The sequence below is a fragment of the Castanea sativa genome, chromosome 1, assembly GCF_040712315.1.
Source record: "Castanea sativa cultivar Marrone di Chiusa Pesio chromosome 1, ASM4071231v1".
NCBI lineage: Eukaryota > Viridiplantae > Streptophyta > Magnoliopsida > Fagales > Fagaceae > Castanea > Castanea sativa.
Window position 1 is genome coordinate 64575595 of NC_134013.1, and position 26807 is coordinate 64602401.

General features: G+C 34.9%; 1 protein-coding gene across 4 annotated transcripts; it reads left to right on the forward strand.

Annotated features, from left to right (window-relative positions):
• Positions 1 to 9248: 9248 nt before the first annotated feature.
• Positions 9249 to 25969, forward strand: LOC142617057 (uncharacterized). Of its 4 annotated transcripts, none has more exons than XM_075789764.1 (19): positions 9249 to 9409; positions 9852 to 10196; positions 10751 to 10999; positions 11512 to 11702; positions 11817 to 11988; positions 13253 to 13390; positions 13466 to 13658; positions 15244 to 15389; positions 15898 to 16074; positions 16304 to 16414; positions 17340 to 17459; positions 17598 to 17751; positions 18880 to 19043; positions 19174 to 19260; positions 20830 to 21158; positions 22458 to 22539; positions 22815 to 22954; positions 24116 to 24389; positions 25151 to 25969. In XM_075789764.1, the coding sequence occupies exons 2-19, from the start codon at positions 9906 to 9908 to the stop codon at positions 25481 to 25483; spliced, it is 3351 nt and encodes a 1116-aa protein (XP_075645879.1). In that variant the 5' UTR covers positions 9249 to 9409; positions 9852 to 9905; the 3' UTR covers positions 25484 to 25969. The 4 variants fall into 4 exon arrangements, with proteins under 4 accessions (XP_075645879.1, XP_075645874.1, XP_075645869.1 ...); XM_075789759.1 differs by lacking the exon at positions 9249 to 9409 and adding an exon at positions 9459 to 9768 and having other exon boundaries at positions 24140 to 24389; XM_075789754.1 differs by lacking the exon at positions 9249 to 9409 and adding an exon at positions 9460 to 9768.
• Positions 25970 to 26807: the final 838 nt, after the last annotated feature.

Here is a 26807-nt window from a genome sequence, read left to right on the forward strand (position 1 = left end):
CGTATCGAAGATCATTGATGTTGAACTCCTTTTATCATATATTAGTACTATAGCTGTGCATTGCATGGATTTACTAGAAATCATATGTAAAAGTTTTCCCGTACAATTTGTAATACTTGCATTGAACCACGTAGTGAATGCAGAATGTAAGACCCAACTTTTATTATTAAAAACATAAAAAAGAAGAAGAGATATTCTTGCCTTTTTTAGATATATGATGATTTTGACTTTTTTGAAGTTACTGCTTTCTTGTCTTAATCATAAACGGTGAAGTTGAAGAATACAGCCGCAAAACACACTTGAATTTTGTATAAGGAAGAATCACTTGAGATAGTTTGTTCATGTGCAGATGTGAGTGATTAATGTACCAGTGAGGAAGAGTAAGTTGATTCCATTTGAGGGAATAAAAAATAAAGATAGATAAAGTCCTAAATAACATTAGTAGAAGTAGTAAAAAAAGCACATGTCAATCAGGGAGGTAATAGAGAGTAGGACTTCGGATAAAATAGAATGGAGGAAAAGAATACATGGCCAACCCTGATTAGTTTGTTGATGATCCATAGCTAACCCCAAGATTGTGGGACTAAGGCTTGATTGTTCGGATAAAATAAAATGGAGGAAAAGAATACATGCGGTTGACCCTAATTAGTTTGTTGATTATCCATAGCTAACCCCAAGATTGTGGGACTAAAGGCTTGATTGTTGTTGTTGTTGTTGTATTACTGTTGATTGGATACTGAATAGGCAGGAGAGAGACAAACACAGCTTAATCATAATAGCAAATTTCTGGCAACTACTAACAGAAAAAGACCATGTCAGGATTGAGCATTTATCAAGATTATTTTACGCATGTCTTGTAACTTCAAATTAGTAAGTTGGTACTTGGTAGTGGTACCCCCCTCCCCTTGGGGTCAAAACCTATAGAAGGAAAAAGGAATAGAAGAAGAGTAAGGTGGTATATTTCAGGCTTCCTTGTGACATGTTTAAAGGTATAATACAGTACACTTCCGTTTGGTCAATCTTTCTTCCTCGAGCATGTTGGCTATTTAGGGCAATTTTGGTTCATTGTTGGTCTTTTCACGCGCACCAAGCTGCCAACATTTAAACTGTAAAAAAAAATTTTGGACGTCTAGAGTTGCATGGTGGTGGACTTATAAAAAAAAAAAGAAAAAAAAAGAGTTGCATTTCGTTGCTGTATCTTCTAGAAGTAAAACTGGAAATTTGGATGGAACTATTGGTCAAACTGCACTTTTTTGTGGTTTTGGACCCCTTTGACCATCTTAAGATGTACATTAAATACAAATGGTATGGTGAATTTGGTAGTTTTGCTCCTGGACAAGGAGGCCTTCTTTGATATTCTGTACACCTGATATGTTGGTAGCTTTGGGCATGGCATATAAGCTAACATTCACAAAAATTAGCTTTTAATGCTAATATACACACACACACACACACACAAACACAAAAGATTTAAAAAAATGACCCCTCTAAATCATCTAGAAAGTTACCAACCTTTTCAAAAGAACTTGCAATGTTATTTATCAAATCTCTAACCTTTTTCATTTCATTGAAACAGATTTGTTCTACTTGGAGAGAGCTGTGGTGCATATATTGCAGACTATGTAGCTCGAAAAGTTGTTGAGGCAGGCAAGCTGCTGGATCCCGTCAAAGTTGTGGCACAGGACCTGATGTACCCATTCTTCATTGGAAGTGTCCCTACGCATTCTGAGCTAAAGTTGGCAAACTCCCACTTCTATGAGAAGTCTAGGTGCATATTTGCATGGAAACTATTCTTACCCGAGGAAGAGTTCAGTCTGGACCACCCAGCTGCCAACCCCCTTATCTCAGATCGGGGGTCTCTTTTAAAACTCATGCCCCCAACATTGACAGTGGTGGCAGAACATGATCTCTTTCTTTGTTTTCCATTAGAAGATGAGCAAGAGTTAATACTTCACTACCATTGCCTGGGGATTAAGATATGTTCACTTAGAGTTCATTTGGATACAGTTGAAAATTGAAAACTGAAAATACTGTAGCAAAATAATTTTTAAATGTGTGAATAGTAATGTGGGACCCATTTTTAATAAAAAATTGCTGAAAAGTGTGTGAAAAGTGCACGCACAGTACGCGCACAATGCCTTTTGTCCCCTGCAGCAGAAACGAAAAAAAAAAAAAGGTTGGAAACGCTGAACGCTGGACGCGTTCAGTTGTATCCAAACCAAGCCTTAGTATCCGTTTGGATACATGGCACGTCCAAGTTTTTGGGTTCAGCGCGTTTTCAGTTTTTTTTTTGGTTTAGCCGCATATTGTTGACTTTTCAGTAGTGAACAGTGCACCCGTGCTCTGTTCATGGATCCCACAAACTCCACTTTTTAGTCACTTTTTCATTAAAAATGGGTCTCACGTTACTATTCACACATTTAAAAATTATTTTGCTACAGTGTTTTTAGTTTCAGTTTTCAGTTCAGCAAAATAAGTTCTATCCAAATGGACCTTAGTATATCTGGTTCATTAAGCTGTTGGGGGGCTTGTCAGTTCCATATTTATTCCTTGTCCTGTTTTGTTCTTTTTGTAAGATAGAGAACTTGAGAGTAAAATTTAGTTGAGCCTGTGAGATGCATTTACCTTTGTTCGGGTAATGAGAGCAATATTTGGACCTTCTTGTCAAAAATTTTCTGTGTATTTTGATGTACTATCACTCTTCAGTAGAGTTTTATTCAATGAAATTCTCTCTCTTGCTGTGGGTTGGAACCATCATTGGATGGAACCCATTTTACATATATGTCCAATCCCAACTCCCCACCTTTTCCTTGTGAGCATTTTATTGGACCTTAGGTAATTCAGAATGAAAAAGACTTTCCATTTAGAATCAAAGCAAGCAGGCAGTGACACAACCTAGGCTAATAATAAGGATTTGGGAGGTAGATTAGTAGTGAACTTCCAAGTAGTATGATTTTACCTATGACTTAAGAGCAATGGATGTATATTTCTTAGTGCACCTTGTTTTGCTCTATATGGTCTTCTCCTACTAGGACAATTTTATTCTTTTCTCCTTGTATGCTTTGTACTTGGGAGGGAGAGGAGAATTCCCATTTCAATTATAAATATGCAATTGCACTGTAACCTCGGGGCTTTAATTAAGCAGTTCCACTTTCTGGTTCCTCCACTTCTTGAATGGCTCTGGGAACTATACGAGGCATAAACTTTAAGTGAAGATACAAAAGATTCTCTTACAAGAGATGGAAGTGCCTCTGTTTCTTGGTCATGTACAATGTAGTGAAGCCAGTTTGGCTTCTATGCCCCCAATACTGGAAGCACTTGAGGGAAAGAGTTCGTATGGTGACCTTTTAGGCTATGGCTCTGGGCCTATCAGGTCATCACAAGGGCGTAGCCAGGAATAATTACTTGGGGGGGCCGGGTTGTAAACAACGGCGATGATTTTCTGGTCCTTTGTATGGATACTTTATGTCTTTAGGTTGATATGGATCGGCTATGAGATAAGCACGTCGAATTTTATCTTGTTCGTTGACAGGAAATTCATATATTTGTTTACGTGATCCTAGATCACGGTCTATCTCTTTAGATTCAATTGTTGAACATTTGGAGGGACGCTCATTAGGCATTGAATTATCAATATTTGTTTCTATAGAAGTCCTAAGTTTTGAATGACTAATATCTTTTTTCTTAAAGAACGTATCAATTGTTTGTCGTTTGCTCATTATTTGACACCTAATTTTAATCCCAAAAAAAAAAAAAATCAATTCAACAATAAAAAACTAACTTGGGAGAGACGGATAATAAAACAAATCAATCAAAAGTATAGACAATAAAACAAATCAATCTAAAGTATAGACAATAAAACAAACAACATAAACCAATTAACCAAATACCTAGCTCTGTGACAGACTCACAGCCCACTACTTCAATTTCCTTCCATAGATTTTTTTTTATTTTTTATAATTTACTTTGTGTTACACAATGCAAGCTAGCTTTAGCCAGCAAGCCCCCACCCGGCCCCCACTCAAGGGACAAGACAAACAGCACGCACAAAAGCCAAAAGGGAAAAGAAAATGTTGGTCTAAGTCTCAAAGTCAACGGATGATGGATCAAATAATAAAGAATACAACAAACACAAAAAGACAAAAGACTTGGACAAAGTAATAAGTATAAATATCTTTGCTGGGAAAGGGAAATTACAAACATTGAAACATATCCTTGACCTCTTGATATTTCATTATTTTCATATTTCTATTCAAGTATCACAGGTGCTGAACTAAATACTGATACTGTATCAGTATTTAGTTCAACACCTGCACTTTAGTTGTAGTCTTGTAGAGAAAAAGAGAGAGATCAGAGAAGTCAAGTAAAGAATGAATGAGATACCTTAAGGCAGGGCAGCGGCGTCATGGTGAGCTGGTGGAGGCAGCGGCGTTTCTGAGGCAGTCAAGCAGCAGAGGCGTGAGCCGGTGAGCGTGACACTATTGAGTTGGAGGTGAGAACTAATAAGGTAAAAAACTAAGGTCAGGCAGAGGCGTAAGGTGAGGCTGAGGCGTGAAGATTGATTATTCATTTGTTTGTTCTCTCTTTTAATTGTTTAGACGGTGAGGATTGATTTCTTTCAAATGGTGAGGATTGAATGTTTTTGCTTGTGTTTAATTAGGTATTTTAGACTTTGGATTCAAGCTGGGCTGGAAGTGCAATGGTTAGAAAATGATAATTTTGTTTGGTTTGGCAATTGGGGCTGGCTTTGGCTGATAGGGCTGGATGTGGGTCAAGATTTGTGGTAATTAATTGACTAAGGCTATGAATAGCTAGATTTGTGGGCCATTTTTTTTTTGTTTAGTTTGAAGTTTTATTGGACTAAAAATCTGGGAGGGCTGGATCTTTACTTTTGGAGGGGCCAATGTAATTTTTTTACCTACTTTAGAGGAAATTTGAAAATTTTTGGGGGGCCCAAGGATCCAAGTGGCTCCGCCCCTGGGTCATCAGTGCCTTGTGTTAATCAACTGCTTGATCATCTTTGGCACATAACTGGTATTGCAATCTATTCTGCCCTACCTTTGGCCAGAATAGAAATAATCGGACAACAAGAAAATAGTAAATCAGATATAGAGGCCGGCTTCGCATAATAAGAACCGGGAAGATAGCTTGGAATCAATATTGGGATTTCCTACTTTTCTTATAGAGGCAGGCATGAGCGAATTACTGCAATTTCAACGACCTAATGGCATTCTTGGCTCAGTAATACATTTCTCGGTTATGTTTAATATTTCCTGCCTTTTGAATGTATCCAAGTAAAATTTTCTTTTGAGCCACATAATTTATTTCTCTTGTTTTTTTTGTATAAACTTCAACTCGACAATAAATAAGCTACGCCTTCGCATTTAGGGAATTTATCAAGACTAATGTATTAGCTAATTCAAAAATGGTCTCAAACTTTTTCTGATGACAGTTTAGTTATGAGGCCATGTTTGTGGTTAATGCGCCTGAAATGTTTCTGAGGTAGGTATGTTGCTACAAGTTCTGTGGTCTCACTATGAATTGATGCTATTAGTCTTTTTCTTTTCCCCAATCACTTTCTTTGAAAATTGATGTGGTTATAAAATGTGCTTGTCAATACTGCCATTTCTTATCACTCTTGTTATTACATTTATTGTCGTCATCTGGACATGCATTGTCGATGCAAAGTCTTAGATTTTTTGTTTTACATAGAATGCCAATTGCAAAGTATATTTACTTAACTATATAAAAGATGAGTTCTTGCAAGAAGTATGATATGTTCAAAAATGTAAATGTTTGCATAAGAGTCATCTGCATAATTAGTTTAAAATCAAAAAATGGACCTCTGATTTCCTTCCTAACATGTAGTATGTCATATAAACCTATTCTTGGAATTCTCACTCTCTCATACGCACACGCCTACTAATTATGTTCTGTAAACAGAATCAGCTAACCAATTTTTCTAATTTTTTAACTTTCTTAACATCAGACAGGCATATCAGACAGGCACAGCTACACATGTTGGCATGGTAGTCACTGTGTTAAGATGAAGCTTCTCTTGACTCTGTAGACTATACATATGATATACCACATTGAGAAGTGCATGTAGGTACAATTTTCATTGTTGCCAGTGCAATCTGCCTGTCATAAAATATGCTTCATAAAGTCAACACATAAAATACTAAACCTTGATAGATGATGGTGTGAGAGACGAAAATCCCATTAAAGTTCCAGTTCTTTATGGACCCAAAAATTGATTGGCAGTCTAGCATCCTCCCACGTTAAAGTTCTAGCATCCTCCCATTGCTCTCATGAGTCTAGCTAGGTTGATATCAAAACAAAAGAGTCTAGTGTTCTTCTATTATCCAAACTGTTTCATTCTCCAACTATTTGACAGCATTATCAACACACATAAAATCTATAAAACAAAATTTTCTCATTCCCCAAACATTCCTTCATAGGATGTCATATTCACAACAGAAAATATTGGCAAACCTGAATGACAGTCTAAAAAGTTCTAAGAGCAGAATTCTATATAACATTTTCTTATGATGGCCAATGGCTAATCTTGTTCACATTTATAACACTTGCAGTTTCATCTATGACAAATTTTGATAGTAAATCGACTGACTCTCAATACTTATAAAATTATTGATAACAAAATTGAGGACCAAACAATGTGCATTAACATGTGTCAACACTAGGCAAACAAGGTAACGTCCCAGATTATTGCTACACTAAATCTTTTTATCAATTTACAATTTTACTGATCATGATATACAGATAGATATAATGGTCGTATTTTTTTTTTTTCGCTTGAACAGAAATATTAAAACAAAATTCAATTAGCTTTCTAAATCACTAAATCCTTCATTCTTGAGGTCTATTAAAACACTTTCAGATTAACCTAAAGGAACTCAGTGTTTTAACTGAAGAATTCCAATAATATAAACTATTATTTATACCCAATAGCTTTAATGGCATGCTAGAGTGTTGGGCAAAGAAAGCTAGCTATTCCAAGAGATTCGAAGAAACTTCTTCACAAGTTCCCACTAGTCTAATGAGTCTGTGTCTAGTAGTCTACCTTTGTTACCAATTGCTTCTAAGGATGCACTGATTCATCTTGTCGATTATCTTCATTCAAAGATATATCCCTGCAACATAGAGAATAATCGTCAACTTAATTGGAACGATGCTTTATGGCATAAAACATAGTTAGTTACACATGTAATGTAAGGTATTACATTCATGGGGGCATCAGACAAATAGAAGTGATGGTTTCTCTTTTCTTGGGGGTGAGGGCCAAGAAGAAAAAAGAAAAACGAAAAAGAAAATTCATGCAACATATTTTAAATTGGCCTTGCCCCCTCTCCTCATTAAAAAAAAGAAAAAGAAAAAAAAAGCCTCCTCTCGCTCACAAAACCAATTCTATTTGTTTTTGTAATTTCCTATTAACACATTAACATATTCTTGTAAGTCACATGTAAACATAAATCACTTTATGATTGGTTGCTATATAATTTTTTAAAAACAATCGAGAAACATAAAACACCTTTTTAGTTATATTTTATTATTTAAATATTTTTACAATTATTTATTTTCTCAATTTACTTTTAAATAACTAAAATTTATGCTCAATTTTCTTATATTTAGATTCGTTTGTTAATATATGTATACCTATAATTAACTATGATTATGGATAAATTAATTTAAGCATAATAATAAGTCAAAATTAAGTTTTAATGAACTCCATAGAGTAAATTTTGTGAATCTTATCATGATTGATAGAGGCCAAATTTAAAGAGTTTATTTATAAAAAAGATTGTGTCAACCAATTAAACATAATGTTAGGTTCTAAATATTTAAGATTAAATATTTAGATTTCCATTTTTATGTATGTCGGCAAACCAATGTCAAAATATTTCGAGATTATGTATTAGACATTGCTCAATACAAATTAGGATTCAAGAACTTACAAGCTGCAAAAAAGAAAAGTTAATTTCGAGTGATGATTGTGAAGCTGACGCCTTAGCCTTCCTTTTTCTTCTTCTTCTTCTTGATTTTGGAGGAACACAGAATGTTGATAAGAAAACCATTGCTACTTTTTTTTTTTAATCTGCAATAAAATTTTCAGGGTTGCGCGCCGTGTCAAGTTCGATATTTTCAGGGTCCGGTGACTTATTAGAAAACCAGTACTAATATAAAAGGCTTCATTGGGAGGTTTTTTAATCTAATGATTCTAATGGGCCTTCGAATATGGGCCTTCTGGACCTCTGGTGTTGGCAGAAGAGCCCACTGAAAAGGTTGGTTAGGATAAAGTTTAAAACAAACGTATTGTAGGCTTTGTAGCATTCATAATCGTTCAATGTTCTTCCATATTCTTTCATGTTTTAGAAATTTTCCAAGAATTATTATGTTATCATCCGAAATGTTTAAATTTTTTGTAGTTTAAAAGTACCCTTAAAAAATACGTTTATAAATTGAATAGTAAATTATATCTAATTGATTTGTGACTTGGGTTAAGAATATAAAAAATATTAATTTAACTTTTAAATTTTAAAAATTTGTAGTCCGATTAATCTTTTTTTAGTGAGAATTATAACTTTATTCTGCAATGCTTTGCAACTTTCTCTTTTTTTTTTTGTGTGTATTTGTTTCTAAAATGAAAGGTAAGGACTTGTTTGGTACTGTTGTTTAAATAACAGTTCTCAATGCTTAAACACCACAACACATATTTCTTCAACATTTTTTAAACCACGTATATTTCTATAATACTTTTTGACGCTAATTGTCTCACATTGCTATTTAAGGGAGTATGCTATGTATATAGGTGGAGTTTGGATAGCGCGTCCAAGTTTCTTGCGTCCGCGTTTTGCTTCTTTTTTTTTTTTTAACCCAGTCGCAAGTTTGGACTTTTCAGCCATAAACAGTGCACAAATGCACTGTTCATGGGTCCTAGAAATTTTACTTTTTAGCAACTTTTTCATTAAAAATGGCTCCCACAGTACTATTTACACATTTAAAAATTATTTTGCTACAGTGTTTTCAGTTTTAGCAAAATAAATTCTATCCAAACGGACTCATAATATAGTTTAAAAATTATTGTCACTTTTTGCGATGGCTCTCTTTGTTAGAATCCATTTTCTTTTGTGTTTGTTAAAAAAAAAAACATTGTAGCCAAAACTTGCACGAAATAACCATCTTTTCGCTCCGAACCGAAACTGACCCAAGCTCTCTTCCATACAACCCCTATTTCTTTATCTCGTCTTTTCCTTTTCTATTTTTCTCTAGACCAAAATACACTCCAGTAGACCTCTCAGTAGCTGATCCATCTCCACCATTTCACCCTCACAGCTTTTATTTTTCAATTTCTATAATCAGCCAAACTTCACAGTGGTTCTCCGATTAGGTAAAATTCTTTTCACGTTCTCATTCTCATTCTCTTTTATCTTTATCTTCTTCACGATTTAGATCCATTCGCTATAATCTAAATTACATTCACTCACTCACTCACTCACTGTTCACTTCAATTTCACTCTCATTGCTCTCAATTTTGACCCAAAAAAATAATTTTTAATCAAACAGATTTCTTTGCCTTTAAAAGAAATTCGATCTGAACTCAAAAAAAATCTTGGTTGCAATTTTTTGAATTCGGCTTTTCAAATTTGGAAAGTTATAGATTCTTTTGCTAAGCTTTGCTGATGTGTATTTTACGCAAATTCTTGGTGTTTGTTTTTTCATAATATGAAAAATAAATTACTCAAGACGGTAAATTCTCGTTTTGGATTGTAATTGTTAAGCTTTGAGATTTATGATATCTTTCATTTGAGAAATTTCATTTCTTCGTGTAGACGGAGAGATATGCGAATTGCTGCGAAGTGAGGAGTGAAAGGTTGATTCTCACAATGGAAGGTTTCAAAGCAAAATTTAGAGTGGTGGCTCTTATTGCTCTAGTGATATGGATTGGACTTGCTGCATTGTATGACTTGTTAAGACCGGTTTCGAATGGTTGTATCATGACATACATGTATCCGACCTATATTCCGATCTCAGCGTCGGAAGGTGTGTCATCAGCAAAGTATGGCTTGTATTTGTACCATGAAGGATGGAGAAAGATAGATTTTAAGGAGCACATCAAGAAGCTAAGCGGCGTGCCCGTACTTTTTATTCCGGGCAATGGTGGTAGCTACAAACAGGCAAGGTCCTTCTCAGTTTCTCTTTGAATTTGATTACAATGTGCTTGAATTGCTTAGGTGGAGGGTGAGGTCGCGTGTTCAAGACCCACTTGGTGCACGTGTAATGTACCTATAAAAATAAAATAAAAAAGTCATTAGGAGATGGTGATTGTTTCAATGCATTCCTTCTAGATACTCGAGTTTCTAGTTCAGTGTGGTCTTGTTGACAAATTCAATCATAGTTTGAATCTTTATAATGGCACGAAAGTGAAGTAGTTGGATATGGCTGCAATTCAATTTTTATGTATAAAAAAAATCTGCTTTTCAATTTTATCATGTAATTGTAGTATGTGATTTTGATTAGTAATGTATGATAAAATACATGTTTGGTTAAGCCTCTGTTGAGATCCAAGTTTATTATTATTTTATCATATTTGAAATAGTAGTATGCTTTATATTATAGAAAAACATATAATGTATCAAATATTTATGATACATTTAGAGTACCTTTATTGTCGAGATTGTTTATCTTTACATGATTCCTTTGGTTGTTTTGTCCTCATTACAATTTACAGGTACGATCCTTGGCAGCAGAATCTGATAGGGCTTACCAAGGAGGCCCTCTTGAGCGTACATTTTATCAAGAAGCCTCCTTAACTCCTGAAGAGGGAGGGGCAGGTTTCGATTCAGCTGGATTTCAACTACCCAATCAATATACTAGCAAGCTGGACTGGTTTGCTGTTGATCTTGAAGGTGAACATTCTGCAATGGATGGTGGAATACTCGAGGAGCACACAGAATATGTTGTAAATGCCATTCACAGGGTATTTCTTTCACCATTTTTATTTTTATTTTTTGATTTTCTCAAGTGGCAATAATGAGGTCAACTGCGATTTAAATGGTCTTGGACCTCTTTGATGTTTAGTACAGAGATAAAAGGCATATAACTTTGGAATTGGATTAACAATATGCATATATCAACGTTGGAGGACATGGAACCTTGCCATAGTACTTCTCAATGTTAAGATCGTTGGTTTGAAAACCTTAAATCGAACTAAGATATATATACTTCTTAATGGCCACTATAACCTCTTTCCACAGCTTCAGACCAAACTCTCATTTGTCTTCCTCTTATTTTCTCATCAATGTTAACACTTAACATCAATTACATTAAACCTTATTGGCACTTGTGATTTTGTTGAATCTTGTCCTCAACTGGCTACTTGTAAGTTTCACTAAATACACAGGCTTGAAGATATAATTAGTTTGCTGGATACAGGGTTTTTTGTTCATGTCTTTTGATGAATCAATAGCCATTGTGTGGCCATGCTTGCAGATTTTGGATCAGTACAGAGAATCTTATGATGTTCGAGCAAAAGAAGGAGCTGCAACCTCTGGGAATTTGCCAAAAAGTGTGATATTGGTTGGTCACTCTATGGGTGGTTTTGTTGCTAGAGCTGCTATTATCCATCCTCGTTTGAGGAATGCAGCAGTTTCAACTGTTCTTACGCTTTCAAGTCCACACCAGTGAGTCTTATGGCTTCTATGTTTTATTATATTTTATTCTAATGAAGAAAAAATGGTTTGGTTTTATAAATAGTGTATTGATTTAATTTTAAAAGTATCATCTATTTTTTTCAGATCACCTCCTGTGGCATTGCAGCCTTCCTTGGGTCACTATTTTGCACACGTAAATCAGCAATGGAGAAAGGGATATGAAGTCCAAACCAGTCACACAGGACATTATGTGTCTGATCCTATACTCTCTCATGTTGTTGTTGTGTCTGTTTCTGGTGGTTATAATGATTATCAGGTACATATATCTTTGCATCTTTTGCTGGTATGTTGGCTGCAAGAATGTTTGCTTGATTAAACTAAAAAGGGCGCTTTATATGTTTGTGTGGCACAGAATTGTACTGTGTCTAACGTGGATCTCATGAAGATTTGGCTTAATGTTTCATGTAAGAGTCAGTCCTACGTTTTACATAAATTTGTTCTTATAACTCTTTGGTCTCTTCTGGTTGGCATAATGTCGAGCAAATTGATTTCACAAATTCATAGAAGAGTGGTGAGTATAAACAATTTTTGAAATGCATGATGCGGCAAGTCGATTAGGCATGAAGTTGTTTCTTAAATACTCTAAAGTAGCTGCTTGCTAGTTCAGTTTCTCCTTTTGTTTTTTATACTTGTGGATGCTATATGTAGGGGTGGCAATTCGTGTTTGCGTGTCGGGTTCGTGTCGTGTCAAGTCATGAGTATTCGACTACATAGGTCAACACTAACCCGACATGTTTATTAAACGGGTCAAGATTCCTCAACCCTAACACGACCCATTTATTAAACGGGTTAGTCGTGTCGACTTGTTTATCAGATTTTATCAAAATAAAAAATAAAAATTAATGAAAAAACAAACAAACAAATATTTTTAATATAAAATTCAAAACTAACAAGTAACTGCATCACAAATAATCATTTAAAATTAAAGCATATCCCAATATCACAAATAATCAATCACAATATGTCAAAGAATATAAATCACAACAACTAATAAGTTCATATACCTAGAGTTTGAAGGGTATATTGGTAAAATATCATTTAATTAAACGGGTTAGACGGGTCAAACGGGTTCTATGTGTTCAACACTAACCCAACCCATTTATTAAACGGGTTAGCCATGTCAACCCGAATATGACACGAACCCGTTAAGCCTCAACCCATAACCTGCTAATTTCGTGTCGTGTCGTGTTGGGTTCGCGGGTCGTGTCAAATTTTGCCACCCCTAGCTATATGTAACATGGTGAATGAAAGTTTTTTCTTCTTTTTTTTTTTTTTTTAATCTTTATTTGGTTGATGAACCAAGTAAACTTTAATTTAATTGAGTTGTCCATGCAGAAGTTTTTTGGTATGTATTATGAGATTTCAGATCAACAATGTACTTTGGTGACAGCAAGAGTGGGCTTATATTTTTATTTTATGCTCAAGTTTGCTATGATTTTGTTGTTGTACTTCATTTTGTATGAATGCTTTATATTTACCTTAACTTGGTTATATGAACTTTTTTGCATTTTTTTTGTTAGGTGAGGACGAAATTAGAATCCCTTGATGGTATTGTGCCTCCTACCAATGGCTTTATGATCAGTAGTACTGGCATGAAAAATGTGTGGTTGTCAATGGAACATCAGGCTATTCTTTGGTGTAATCAGCTAGTTGTCCAAGTGGGTAGAATGCCCTTCTTGAATTTGAATTTACTATTTCTATATATGGTCCTGAACGTTTGTGTTCTTATATAGGTGTCACACACTATTCTGAGTTTGATAGACTCCAGAACAGGCCAACCATTTCCTGACACTCAAAAGAGACTAACAATATTCACAAGAATGCTTCGTAGTGGCATACCACAGAGCTTCAATTGGATGATGCAATCACACTTAGCATCTCAGGAGCCGAAACATGTTCTGGTTAAGGATGTCAAAGATGCTGCTGGTATTGTACTCCATCTGTCATGAAAAAAGTGTCATGGTCATTCTTCATATTATGTAATTCTATAGGGGGTGAGGAAGAAAGCAATAACTTAGTAAATGACAAAGACAAATATCTTTTAGCTTTGTTGTTTTTTTTTAATGGTAAGCTGCTGGTTTCTAGTACATGGTTGAATTAAAACTCCTCCTTGAAGTTACTATTTTTTATCTACACAAACATTATAAATCATACCATGCTGCTGTTCAGGAATATCTAAAATATCTTTTAATATTTAATTTTTTATTTCATGGAGACAAAAACCAGGATACAGAAAATTCTTTATATATCTAGTATTGCCCATATTTTATGGATATTAGCTATCAAACATTGAAATTGGAGAAATCCTTTTGTTTATTATTGTGAGTAATTATCATTACTTATAAAAAAAAATTACCGTAATTAAATCAGTTAGCCAAATGAGATTCTGTGGATGTCATTTGGGCATCTCGTTTTGTTTAGCTATTGTATTCAGACATTTTGAGAACATATAGAAGCGGTTTGAGTGCTTAATTGGATCACATCACACACACACACATAGTAGGCAAGAGTCTTCGTATAGATTGGGAATTAGTGCCTAGCACCTTTGATATATCCTTATTCTGATGGTGTTTTCTTTTCCTTTTTTTTCCTCTAATATTTCTCCTTTGTTAAGCTTTTTCCTATCCAAAATAGCAAATTTGAATTTTTAATGGGTGGCTCGTGAATAAGTAATTTTTGTTGATGCTCAGTTAACACTATGAGTAGCACCATGTTGATAATTATCTCAAGCTTTCTAATTGCATGATGAAATTTGGTCCCATATCTTGTCTATACTGCTTTGAAGGTCAAAGAGACCTTAACATTGTTCAGTTCCTGTTACCGAAATAAAAAAAGACAAGGCATATGCAATTTTGAATAATTTAAACTTCTGGCATAGTGGAACCCATGTGATAAAACTTGTGGCTGCAAAGTATATACATATAGTTTTCTGTGTTGAAAAACCACAATGATTTGAAATTATGCTCTACATGCAGCTTAAAGAGTTTTGATGTAACCTGTTGTTACTATCAAATAATTACTTTTTCGTTCTTCCCCAATATAAGATATGCTTTTTGTGATGTACAATCATTCATTAAAACTTATACTGTGTTTTGCAAAAACAAGGGAGAGGGAAGGAAGAGAAAGGATAAAATTTTTCCTTTCACTTGTTTGATTTGTATGGGAGAAATGGAAGGAAATATATTGGTGGGTCCCACCATCAAAACTCTCTCCTTTTCCTCCCAATTTGCTAGGAAAGAATATGGTGGGCCATGGAGGAAAATGGATCTCCCATTTTCCTTTCCTTCACCCAATCCATCCTACCAAACAAAGGAATTTATTTCCTTTCTCTCCTTTTCTATTATTTTCTTCCCCATTCCCTCAAACCAAACATAGCCTTAAGTTCCATAGCATGCATAAGATAGAACGGTCAAAGTTACATTGTATTAATATAAAATTTTGTTCACCAAATTTTTTTAATGTTTATGAAATACAAATCAGTTGAAAAATCTTATGGGTTAAATACTTGCAGGATCTCTGGTGCATGCATCAACAGCATGTCCCAGAAATGTTCATTGGGGTGATGATGGCTTTGAGAGGGATATATACATTCAGACAACCACTGTAACTGTTTTAGCAATGGATGGTCGGAGGCGATGGTTGGACATACAGAAACTGGTCAGCTTCTCCAGAGCATTAATCTACTGTCATAAAATAAATATTAATTCACTGTTTTTATTTATTTTTCCCTGTAATTCATTCATTAGAGACCTGATTTTTTGGAGTTCAATTTTAACTGTCCCCCTTTTCATGCTAATGAGCTTTGGTGATAGAGGATGAGGTTCCGAGTTCAAAGCCCACTCAATGCATGTGTAACTTACCAATTCAAAAAAAAATAGACCCCCTTTTCATGATTCATGCTTCCAAGGTAATCCCCCCAAAGTAAACTTTTGTGCTATGTTGTTAACCTGGGGGAAAAAAAATTTATATAGAAGGTCAAAACTGTCCCTTGTTAAAATTGACTGTTTGGAGGTTTTAATAACATAGCTCAATTATCTTTTTTAGTTGCCGTGTTTAAGATAATTTTTATCTTATTATATTTAATCATGTTTGTAGTATCATTCATTATTTTGTTTTTTTGCATTCCTAAGCCAAAAGTTGCTAATGATTCATCTGTGTGATGCAGGGGTCTAATGGGAAAAGCCACTTCATATTCGTGACAAACCTTGCTCCTTGTTCTGGGGTTAGACTTCATCTATGGCCTGAAAAGGGATTATCAACTTCAAGCTTGCCTCTGGGTAGTAGGGTTCTCGAGGTGACTTCAAAAATGGTGCCTATTCCATCAGGACCTGCACCAACACAGGTACTAACTGCTGTGTTCATGATGATTTTTTAGGACTCACAGTCATGTTTTTATAACATGTGCCTCTTCCCAACTTGAAGTGGATTTTATGTCTAGTCTGGGTGAAACATGTACTTTACGAAGTGGGAGGTTTAACATTTATTGCCATTATGGGCTGGTTGGACTGATAGATTTATTCTTCTGATGTGATTGGCATACTCATGTTTCCAAACCTGCTTATGTTTATCAGATTGAACCTGGGAGTCAGACTGAGCAACCTCCTCCATCGGCTGTCTTTCGGTTGGGGCCAGAGGATATGCATGGATTCAGATTTCTGACCATCTCAGTTGCACCCCGCCCGGTATTATTGGCCTTCATTCTTTTTATTAAGATTTTCTCTTTCGATTACATCACGTGTACTGCATTGGAGAAGTAATTCTAAATTTCTTCTGCCTGTTTGATACTTTTTTTTGGCCGACTTGTCTATTTGATACTTATTTTCATGTCATGGATGCCTTTTCCTGAGCATCAATAAAAAAATCCATGCAATGCCTTTGCTTTTTACATTGTTAATGACTTTTACCTTTTATTTTTCAGTAATGGAAGTGTAAATAAACATAGGAAAAGCTAAATGCCTCTTTACAAAATGATGGGTATGCGTCAAACTTTAAAAATTATAACATGTGCCTTTTCCGTCTTGAATCTATAGTGAATATTATTTTTGTTGTGGGTTTAAGGCCCATTGGGTGTATATAGACCTTACCATTCAAAATAAAAAGAATATAATGAAATTATTTTCTGGGAACTTCAATTCAAGGACCATTTTGGCACATGGCTGTGATAAGCTCCTTAATGATGGAATGCTTTTGTATTCTAAGAAAAAATGTGGTTGTATTTTCTTATGACTGTACCATGTTCTCATATATTGCAACAAAGCATTGTTTTCTCCAGTATGCTAGGAATGTCTATTCTTGCCTCATCTTAAATAATTTTTATTTGTTGCAGTGCTGGATTTGTTCATTCTCAATCCACTTGAACACGTACCATTTGATCTTCAACATTATTGATTAACATCTTTTTTTGTTGTTGAGAATTTGTCATTTTCTTATAAATAAAATAATCAGTTGAGAGAATTGAGTACTTTTATCTTTTTCAACATAAATTTAAACTTGTCCGAATAAGCATATTGCTGGTACGGATTGTTTCTGTAGTTATGGTGCTTTGTTGTTGGATATGATACTATAAAGTAGTCTGAGTGAAATGTGTGATGACAATTGGGTATGCAGACTGTTTCAGGCAGACCTCCACCAGCAGCATCCATGGCAGTTGGGCAGTTCTTTAATCCAGAGGAAGGAAAGATAGAGTTACCTCCCTTGTTGATGCTTCAATCTATCTATTCTAAGAAGGTTATTATCTTCATGAAGCAGCTTAATTACTTCTGGGAATCTGAAATCTTAGAAAATATATCTTTCCCTGCTTTATATTCAGTTCCATTAACTTAGCTGACTGAGCTTTCCCTGTTTCAAAATTTTAATGTGAAGCAGGATATGCTTGTGAAGGAGGATCACCCTCTTGTTCTCAATCTGTCTTTCACCATTAGCTTAGGCCTTCTACCTGCTACTTTGTCTTTGGAAACTGCAGGCTGTGGAATTAAAAATTCTGGGCTTCCAGATGAGGCTGGAGATGTAGAAAACAGCAGTAAGGAATATATATCTGTGTTTCAATACTCAGTTTAAAATTCTATTTTTCCTTCTGTTTTTATGATTCTGCTGTAATAGTTTGATTTTCTTGGGTGTACTTGTGTGGATGTGAACTATATGGAACTTTATTGACCTCATTCTAAGGTTTGCTAATGTTCATGGATTGCTGAATCCTTTATTTGAATAGGTTCACACATTTAGTTTGTTATGTTTACATTGATTATGTATAGATAAGCATTGCCAAATCTCTTTTCAGTGTGATGGTAAGATGTTTTTAATGCCAGATGTTAGTTGTTTCTGAAAGTTGAACGGCGCATAAAGTGACTGTTTGATTGTGTTCACTGTATGTCCTGGTTTCTGAAAGTTGAACCACTCATCAAGCACATTACATTTATTTTTTATGAATTTTCTAGTGTAGAAATAAATATGAGGAATGCCATTGCACCACAAACAATCTGTTAGGGTTCGAAGAGCTTTACATTAATTTACCATGACAACTTTTTCCTGTGCAATGTATCATTGTCTCATTTGTATGTGTGCAAATATGTGTGTGGCATTTTGTGTTTGAATTAGTTCGTATTGTGGAAGACAATAGAGAGTAAAATAATGAAAGAATTATTTGATATACAGTAATTTTTAGATAAAATACATTATACACTAGTTGGTGATAGGCTAAGAAAGCCTTAACTGATAGACGTAAATATCATCTATGTGACCAAAAGAGTAAAGGTGATTAATCTTTGCAATTGTCAACAAAAAGTTATTGGAGGAGGTCGACTTGAGTATCCCACATAAAAGGTGCCTGACTAGTTTCTGTTTGGGGGAGGTCCCTACATATCCTGGGTTTAAACTTCTTTTAAAACTCATTATTCCACGTCCAGAGTGCTTGAGGCTTTAACCTGGGTAAAACTTTGTAGACTTATTTGTGGTATTTTAGCTTTGAAACTAACATCTACGTTGATTCTACTTCTTGAGAGACTGTAGTCCAACGTCATAGAAGTTTGACCCTTGATTAAAGGTCCTAAATTTAAGGCTGTTTCTGTTTGGTTCTTCCATTATTTGATGAATTTGACTATAATTTGGCTATGTTGACCAACAATTTTTATGAGTGAGCCCTTTATTGCAGGGCTTTGTAAACTACGCTGTTTCCCCCCAGTAGCACTTGTGTGGGATGAAACATCTGGTCTTCACATATTTCCGAATATGTACAGTAAGAAAATTGTTGTTGACTCCTCACCAGCACTTTGGACTTCAACTAGGGGTTCTGACAAAACCACGGTTTTGTTGCTGGTATGAGGTCATCTAAACAAGTTTCTTGTCACTTAATATGATATTGGTATGAAATGGTAACCGACTATAGTTTGTTTTCATAATGCATAATCAAAGGTTTTTTCTTTTGCTTTGGTCTGCTGCTCTGCAGGTAGACCCACATTGTTCGTATAAAACAAGCATTGCTGTCTCTGCCACTGCAGCTGCCGGCAGATTTTTGCTTTTGTATAGTCCACAGGTGATAGTTTTGACAGTGTTCTTGTGGATGTATATTCTAATTTTCTGCATGACATTTGCCTATTGTGATTTTTATGTTTTAATGCTCATTTAGAAAACATCATACTCTTATCTGATTACTTTTGGTGTCTTATCTTTATGTTCACCTTTATGGTTTCTTAGATTATTTTCCAGTTCTGGCTTTGAATTAAGCTCTGGCTGAATAATTCTTATGAAAATTAATTATGAATATAAAGAAAGGGGATGGATTTACCCGACATAACCACACAAAGGCAGACTCTGCCATTTTGGTAATATGGAACAGACTGATAGGTAAGAAGAATTTCCAGTAGCCGTGTTACCCTATATACTTCATTATAATTTTGTGATTATAATTCCTTTATAGAGTTTTGACAATGAACTATTTGAATATCTAACTGCAACAATCTATGGGAAGATATTTTCCATGCAGGAGGTAGTTCTTTTGCAATAAAATACATTGCTTATTAAAAAATCTATTAAAAAATAGAAGAATCATTCAAAGATTCCAAGAAAACTATAAATGTCCAACTGTAGTGATTGTGGATGAAACCCTTGGTAAACACACACAACTTATGACGTGGAAGACTTTTCTTTTTATAGAGTAATTTCCAGACAGTGATGCCCAAACAACTAAATTGATTGGGTTTGGCAATAATGAAGGGTAAATTGAATGTTTAATTCAGATGCACATCAGAAGCCAATCAACCCAAAACTTGGTTTATATACACTTGTATTTATGGTCTCTCAAATTTATTGTTTTCAATAGAGGGCTTGACTGGAGGCAACTAATACTTTTTCTGAATGTAGTTCACCATTATGAACTGCCCTGAATTCATAGCCCAAGGGCAATATAATGCCTAGATGCATATTCTTCTTTCTACCCAAATCCTTTTATTAATCAAGATAAGCGAACTAAGATACATTGATACATGTTATATGTTAAGGTTTGTGAATCTGTGTGGTGATTGTTTCTAGCGTGGACCAACAGGAGAAACAACTAATGATTTGTTATATCATATAATATAAAAATGTATATTATAATTTGTTGGAGGGACTACAATTTGACTCCCTACAACCACTCTAAAAACAGGCTCACAAGGCGTGATGTTGAATGCCATAAAAAAATTTGATTGTGTTTTCCTCATCACCAGTTGATTTTGAGGTGGAATGGTATAGCTCACGGTCCGAAAAATGGTATTAGAGCCAAGGTCATGAGTTCAAGTCACGGGGGGTGTCATTGTGAGGGAGAGATTGTTGGAGGGACCACAATTTGACTCCCTACAACCCCTCTAAAAAAGGCCCGTGGGGCGTGATGTTGGATACCATAAAATATTTGAGTGTGTCTTTCTCATCACCAATTAGTTTTGAGGTGGAATGGCATAGCTCACGGTCCGACATAATCCATTATTGAATTTCCATGATAGATGGTATATGATAGATGGTATAGCTGGTTTGCTGTTTCTTTTTTGAATTAGAATTTGTGGATGTTTATGCTTCATATGATTGTATCCAATTATAGTTATCATGTTACTGAATTATATTGATGCAGATAATTGGTTTCTCCATTGCCGTAATCTTATTTGCTCTGATGCGACAAGCACGGGCTTGGGATCTTGATCTACCTATGCCATCGATGGTAACAGCTGTGGAAACCAATTTGAGAATGCCATTGCCATTTTTTCTCCTTGCCATCGTCCCAATTTTAGTCTCTTTGCTCCTGTCCTTTTTGATGTCCCAACCATTTCCTCCATTTGCTAACTTCATCATCGTCTCAGTGATTTGTTATTTATTTGCAAATGGGTCCGTTATCATCCTCATTTTGGTGTCCCAATTGGTCTTCTATGTGGCTGCCATTGTACATATTTTTATTAAGACAAGGTTAGTAGGATCTTTCTACCAATCATGTTATATAATGCAACTAGATGTGAGATAATGTGTTCATCACTTTAAATAGTAGAAAGGTTAAACGACTAATTTATTCCTCTAACTATTAGACAAAGTTCAATTTGGTTCCTTAATGATTAATTGTGACGATTTAATCCCTGAATTTTCAAAATCAAGTCAATGTCATCCTTGGGTCTTCTCTTTCTTCTCTTTATTTCAATTTTAACAGATTTAATAGTTGAATTGAGTTGATTTTCAAAATTTTACACTTTCCATAATAACTTTTAATTTATGTTCCATTTATCACATCAACAAATTTTGTTTAAAATTGAAATGAAGAAGAGATCCAAAGATCAAATTGACTTGATTTGAAAGTTGAGGGATTAAATTGACACCATTATTGGACCAAAGCAAACTTTACCCTAAAGTTAGAGGACCAAATTAGAAATTTAACATACTCCCTCCATCCCAATTTGTTTGTCTTGTTTGAAAAGTTAAACTTTTTAAGGGAACATCATTTATTGTTTTTTCTGCCTTATAAAAATGTATAAGTTTACAATACTACCTTTAAATAAATTTATCAGCTTTAAAAAAAAAAGTTATTCTTAATAAAACAACTAAACAGGTGCCTCAATTAGATTGATTTTTTTAAATATTTGTTAGTTTTCTTTTCAAATAGTTTTGAAAATAAAGTAGGGGTATAATAAGAACATTAGCAAATTAATGAGTTTTATTTTTAGAAATAGGACAATATTTTGGGACATCCTAAAATGGAATAGGGAACAAACAAATTGGGGCTGAGAGAGTAATAGATATTTTCAAAACTACCTTCTCGCCCCCCCCCCCCCCCCCCCCTTTTGCCCTCCCCAAAAAAAGAAGAAGAAGAGGAGAATCTTTAAAACTATTTTTGGAAACTTTTGGTTTGCTCAGTTATTGGCTTATTGCAACATGGTTTCTGCATTATCTCCTTAGTCCTTAGTGATTAAAATCATGCCATCATGGTTTTATTAGAGATAATTTAGAAATCCCTTTTGATTATTGAATGACTAAAATGCTGAATGTCATCTTTAAAATTAACTCTTTTTTTTTTTTTTTTTTGGTAATAAACTTTTATACTCTATTTCACTCTATGTCCTTAACTGTGTCACTTTTATTCATGGGAATGCCACCGAAATATGTATATTTTCTCTGAACAGCTTTACATTGTATCTTATTTATTTGTACATGAGCTATTCGTCTGGCTGCTAGGAATACCACTTTGTATACTGAATGGTAGGGATTAATGTTTTGCAGATGGGAAGTGTGGGAAGGAAAAGTTAATTTTGCATTTGTTCGCTGGTTTATTAATCTGTCCTCCAGCTTTTTCTCATTAAAGGTAAACCTTAATTTCTGATACAAATGTGCAATTAGAAATTGGGTATGTACTAGAGGACTGAAATTTCTTGTGTACTATCATGTTATGTTCATTTCTTCCGCCATGCTGAAACAAGTGGGAAAGAAAAAAATTTATCCTGATTTTTTTTTTTTTTGTATTTTATTTCCTTCTATATTAGTGGGCAAATGTTGACATGTTATATATTTAGTGTCAGCCAAGCTAAAACTCATTGCATGTTGGATTTTTCCTTTTGATCTAATCCAATCATGAAACAGGTAGTAAGGGTTCTACAGGGCAATCCGTCACTTGTTACAGCTCTAGCTGCAATTATATTGGTATTCTTGGTTCATCCAGCATTGGGATTATTTGTACTTCTCTTCTCTCACTCTCTGTGCTGTCACAGTATGCTGTGCTGGTATGGTTCAAGTTTAAACTCTTTTCTTGATTGTTCTTATGATGTTTGGATAAATCAAGGAAATAAATTTGTGGCCTATTCATGGATTTGCATAACAGTATGCTAGGCGCTACCTTTTCTTCCTTTGCTTTGATTTTTATTAAAGGAAATATTGCTTGCCAAAAGAGTGGCAATTGTATCTGTAAGAAATATCAAACAAATAATATTTTATGCTCACATATCAATAAAATTTCAATGCCTTGGCAAGTGAGTTTATTACCTCTAACTTATCTAAAAAGTGATCACATGGTAAAAAGAAAATAAAAAAGGTTAAACTTAAAATTTAAAAAACTTTGCCTAGATGAGTCATTTGATTAAAAATGCATTAGCTTCTCTCCTCCAAATGCTGCATTGAATATGAATGGGATTTGGGCCCAACCTGGTTAGGAAATTTTGATATGATGTGCAAGATACCGGAAATGTAAAGGGAAAAACTTGTTCCTAAAATCTGTTTGACTGTTGGGGAAATTATGATGCAACTGGAAAAGAGGCTGATCCCTAGTGCACAGGATACATAAAACTTAATATTTCTAATGAGAACTAGCTCAAAATAAAAATAAAAGTAGTTTTCAAAACCTTGAAATGGTGGAAAACTGCTTGCACATGTAGCAGTATGAAACATACACAAAGAGTCATGTGAATACTGAATCAAGCATTAATATATGGTCATTGGTTCTCTTCCTAGTAGCATTATTGATTTTTAAATGGTATTTAATGGTCATCGGTCAATTTGGCATTAGTGTAGTGACAGTAGTATTTTACAACCACAAGGAAATGTTGAATAGGATGGATCCTGATGGGGAATGTGCACATAAGGGCTTGTTTTCTGACTTGAGCCATCAGTGGATCCTATCATGTCCTTTTATTCCTTTGTTTTTTATTTTGGCCAAATTCATACTTAAGTCAAATTATAAAAGTCTGATGAATATATAGGGATTCGTGGAAGCATTGACTTCATTAACAGTTGAAATGTATAAATTTTATTGCTTATTGCATATAGGTTGCCAAAGTCTATAATCAAACCTTGTGTATGTATTGTTGTAAGATAATATTGAAATTTTCATGTGCGTCATTGCCTGTTACTATGATGACCCTAAGTGTTGCTTGATGTTTTTGTAACAGTTTTTTGACGACTTCCTTTCGCAGTCATGCACGGAGAAAGGAATTATTTGATTATAAGAATAAAGGCAATGATGGGTCTCGGCAGTTTACATCCAAATCTGATGGAAGATCCAACCAGAGATTGCCTTTGGAAGAGAACAGTTCCAATAGTCCAGACTCTTCAAAAAGCTTTGGTGACACACAATTGGAGATCTTTCATCACCGGCATGGCTTGTTGATTTTGCATCTTGTTGCAGCACTAATGTTTGTTCCCTCACTCGCGGCTTGTTTGCAGGTATAAGATGATCCTTTTCCTTGTCTAGCATGTGATTGCCATGGTTTATTGTTATGAAACTTGAGCCATTATCATCACTTCTATAAGTACATTGTAGTTTCAAACAGTTTTTTGAAAATGTATGTATATGTCGGAATGCATCTAAAACAAACTGCAAATAACCACACATGCATGCATGCATATATACATGCATATGTATATATGCGCGCGCGCACATATTTAATGGGACACTAAAGGCTCCCTCCCAAGTACGCAAGCAGTGATAAAAAATCTTGATATATTTTTTCTTTTCTGTTTTGTTTGAATACTTAACAATTTCTGATAGGTTTAGTTTTCTGTCAACATGCAATCAAATTCATTTGTGAATGTGTCTTATCGTTCTTAATCTTGATTTATAAGACCCAACTTGATATTGCGTCATAATAGATATGATGATCCATGTATATCACACAAATTCGGTCATACAGACAATATAGTAATAAAATGGGTAACTTGATATTGGGTCATAATAGACATGATGATCGATGTATATCACACACATTCTGTCATACAGACAATATAGTAATAAAATGGGTGCTTTTCTCTTGGATAAATATTGCATGTGAAATTCCTAGCTATATTAGAATTAAGACCTTCTACTTAGTTACCAAGGTGTGATGTTGCTTTGAGCTACAGAAGAAAATTCTTTTATATATATATATATATGTGTGTAAAACTTGAGCTTCTGGCTAGCCTTAACTAGGCATTTGTCCTGGTTGCAGAGAATGGGGATGGGTCAAAGCTTTCCTTGGTTCCTGGATACAGCTCTTTGCACTGGTGTCATCCTTCATGGAATTTGCCTTACAAAGCCAGAGTTTAATTGCTTCTTGTTCTCTTTCCCTAGCATCCGAAGTACGGAAGTGAGACTTGACTTTATCTATCTGGTTGCCGGATACTATTCCTTTCTGTGTGGCCTGGCCTTGGTTCCAGATAGAGTGTTTTATATCATGGCAGCTATTGGCATCATTTCCTTTGCTTTGAGAATTGTACACAGAAGGAACATCGAGAAGGGAGAGGTCTATATGGTGAGTCGAAAACATTCGCACAGACATTAGAGAGCTTTCTACCTACACAAATTTACTAGGCAGTCGGATCATTTTTTGGTAACTTGGCAGCCCAATCCTCAGAAGGTCCTGCATCTATGCTGATTGAGTGATAGTAGTGATGTGTCCATATTGAATGAGGAGCTGCTGAGAGCACTCCAGTAACCACAGTTTTGCTATAAGAATCATCACATGGAGGTGACATATTTTTACAGGTGAAAGACGTAAAAAAAAATTAACAAAATTGTATCTGTGCGATTATAGTCGGGGCCCTTTTTCATGTGTTAGGGCCGTTTTTGTGATATCCAGAAACATTTGTGAGCAACTTGTTTGAAAATCAAATGAAGGGGGAAAAAAAGCGTGTCTTACAATTGGGAACGAGGTTTTGGCTTGTGAACAGTACTCTGCGGAGAAGAATGACATTAGTTTGGGATTTCATGTTTAAAAACAAGCCATATCTATTTGAAAAATGCAATTCATCGGTTTTGGAGTTTTAGATCCGACTGTAATTTTATTTGCATCTGTTGATTGGCTGCAAAATGATACATTTCTTGCGTTAATTAAAAGGGAAATCTGTAAAACTTAAATCAGTAAAACACTTGGTCACAAGTGGACAGCTACGCTGCTGTCGCTATTATTGGCTGCGTGTACGCCCAACAAAACTTATGATGGAAAATTGATAAATTTATTGAACATATTTCTGAAGCTATTGCCGTTAGCCACTCCCGCTTTTGTCCTGCTGTGTGAATGAGGCATGTTTTAAGTTTTTTGGAAGTTAGTAGGCGCACACAGATTCATAGTGACATATAGACTCGTGTTCACACAAAAGCAAGGGAAAAGAAGAGGAAAGGGAAAGGAAATTCTTAGTCTCACTCGGTTACAATTTACAAAGAGGCATGCAGAGGTTTAGATAGCCTTCATACACTCTCCCAACCTCGCATCATATTTATTACATCAACTAATTTCTTCATCACATGCTAGATTATTTACTTCATTAACTCCTTCCATGAAATGAGCTAATTAAAAAAAAACATGTTTTACTTTCACCAACGAAATAACTAAGAAAATTTAATCTCAACCATGCGCCTATAGACCCAAACAGAACAAAAGCACAAACACAGACACATCGATTCTAATAAAGACTGCTTCTAAAAAGCGGGACTAGCACAAAAAAGAGAGGCAAAGGTCAGAAAAGGAGGAGAGAAAGCAGCAGCTGCAGAGCCACCATCTACCCCAGTACTTGTATTAGGAGATGAAGTCGGAGTCAGTGTGTCTGAGTGCACATATGTCCAAGAGGGGTCAGACATACGCAAAGCCACAAGCATTGCAAATTTCA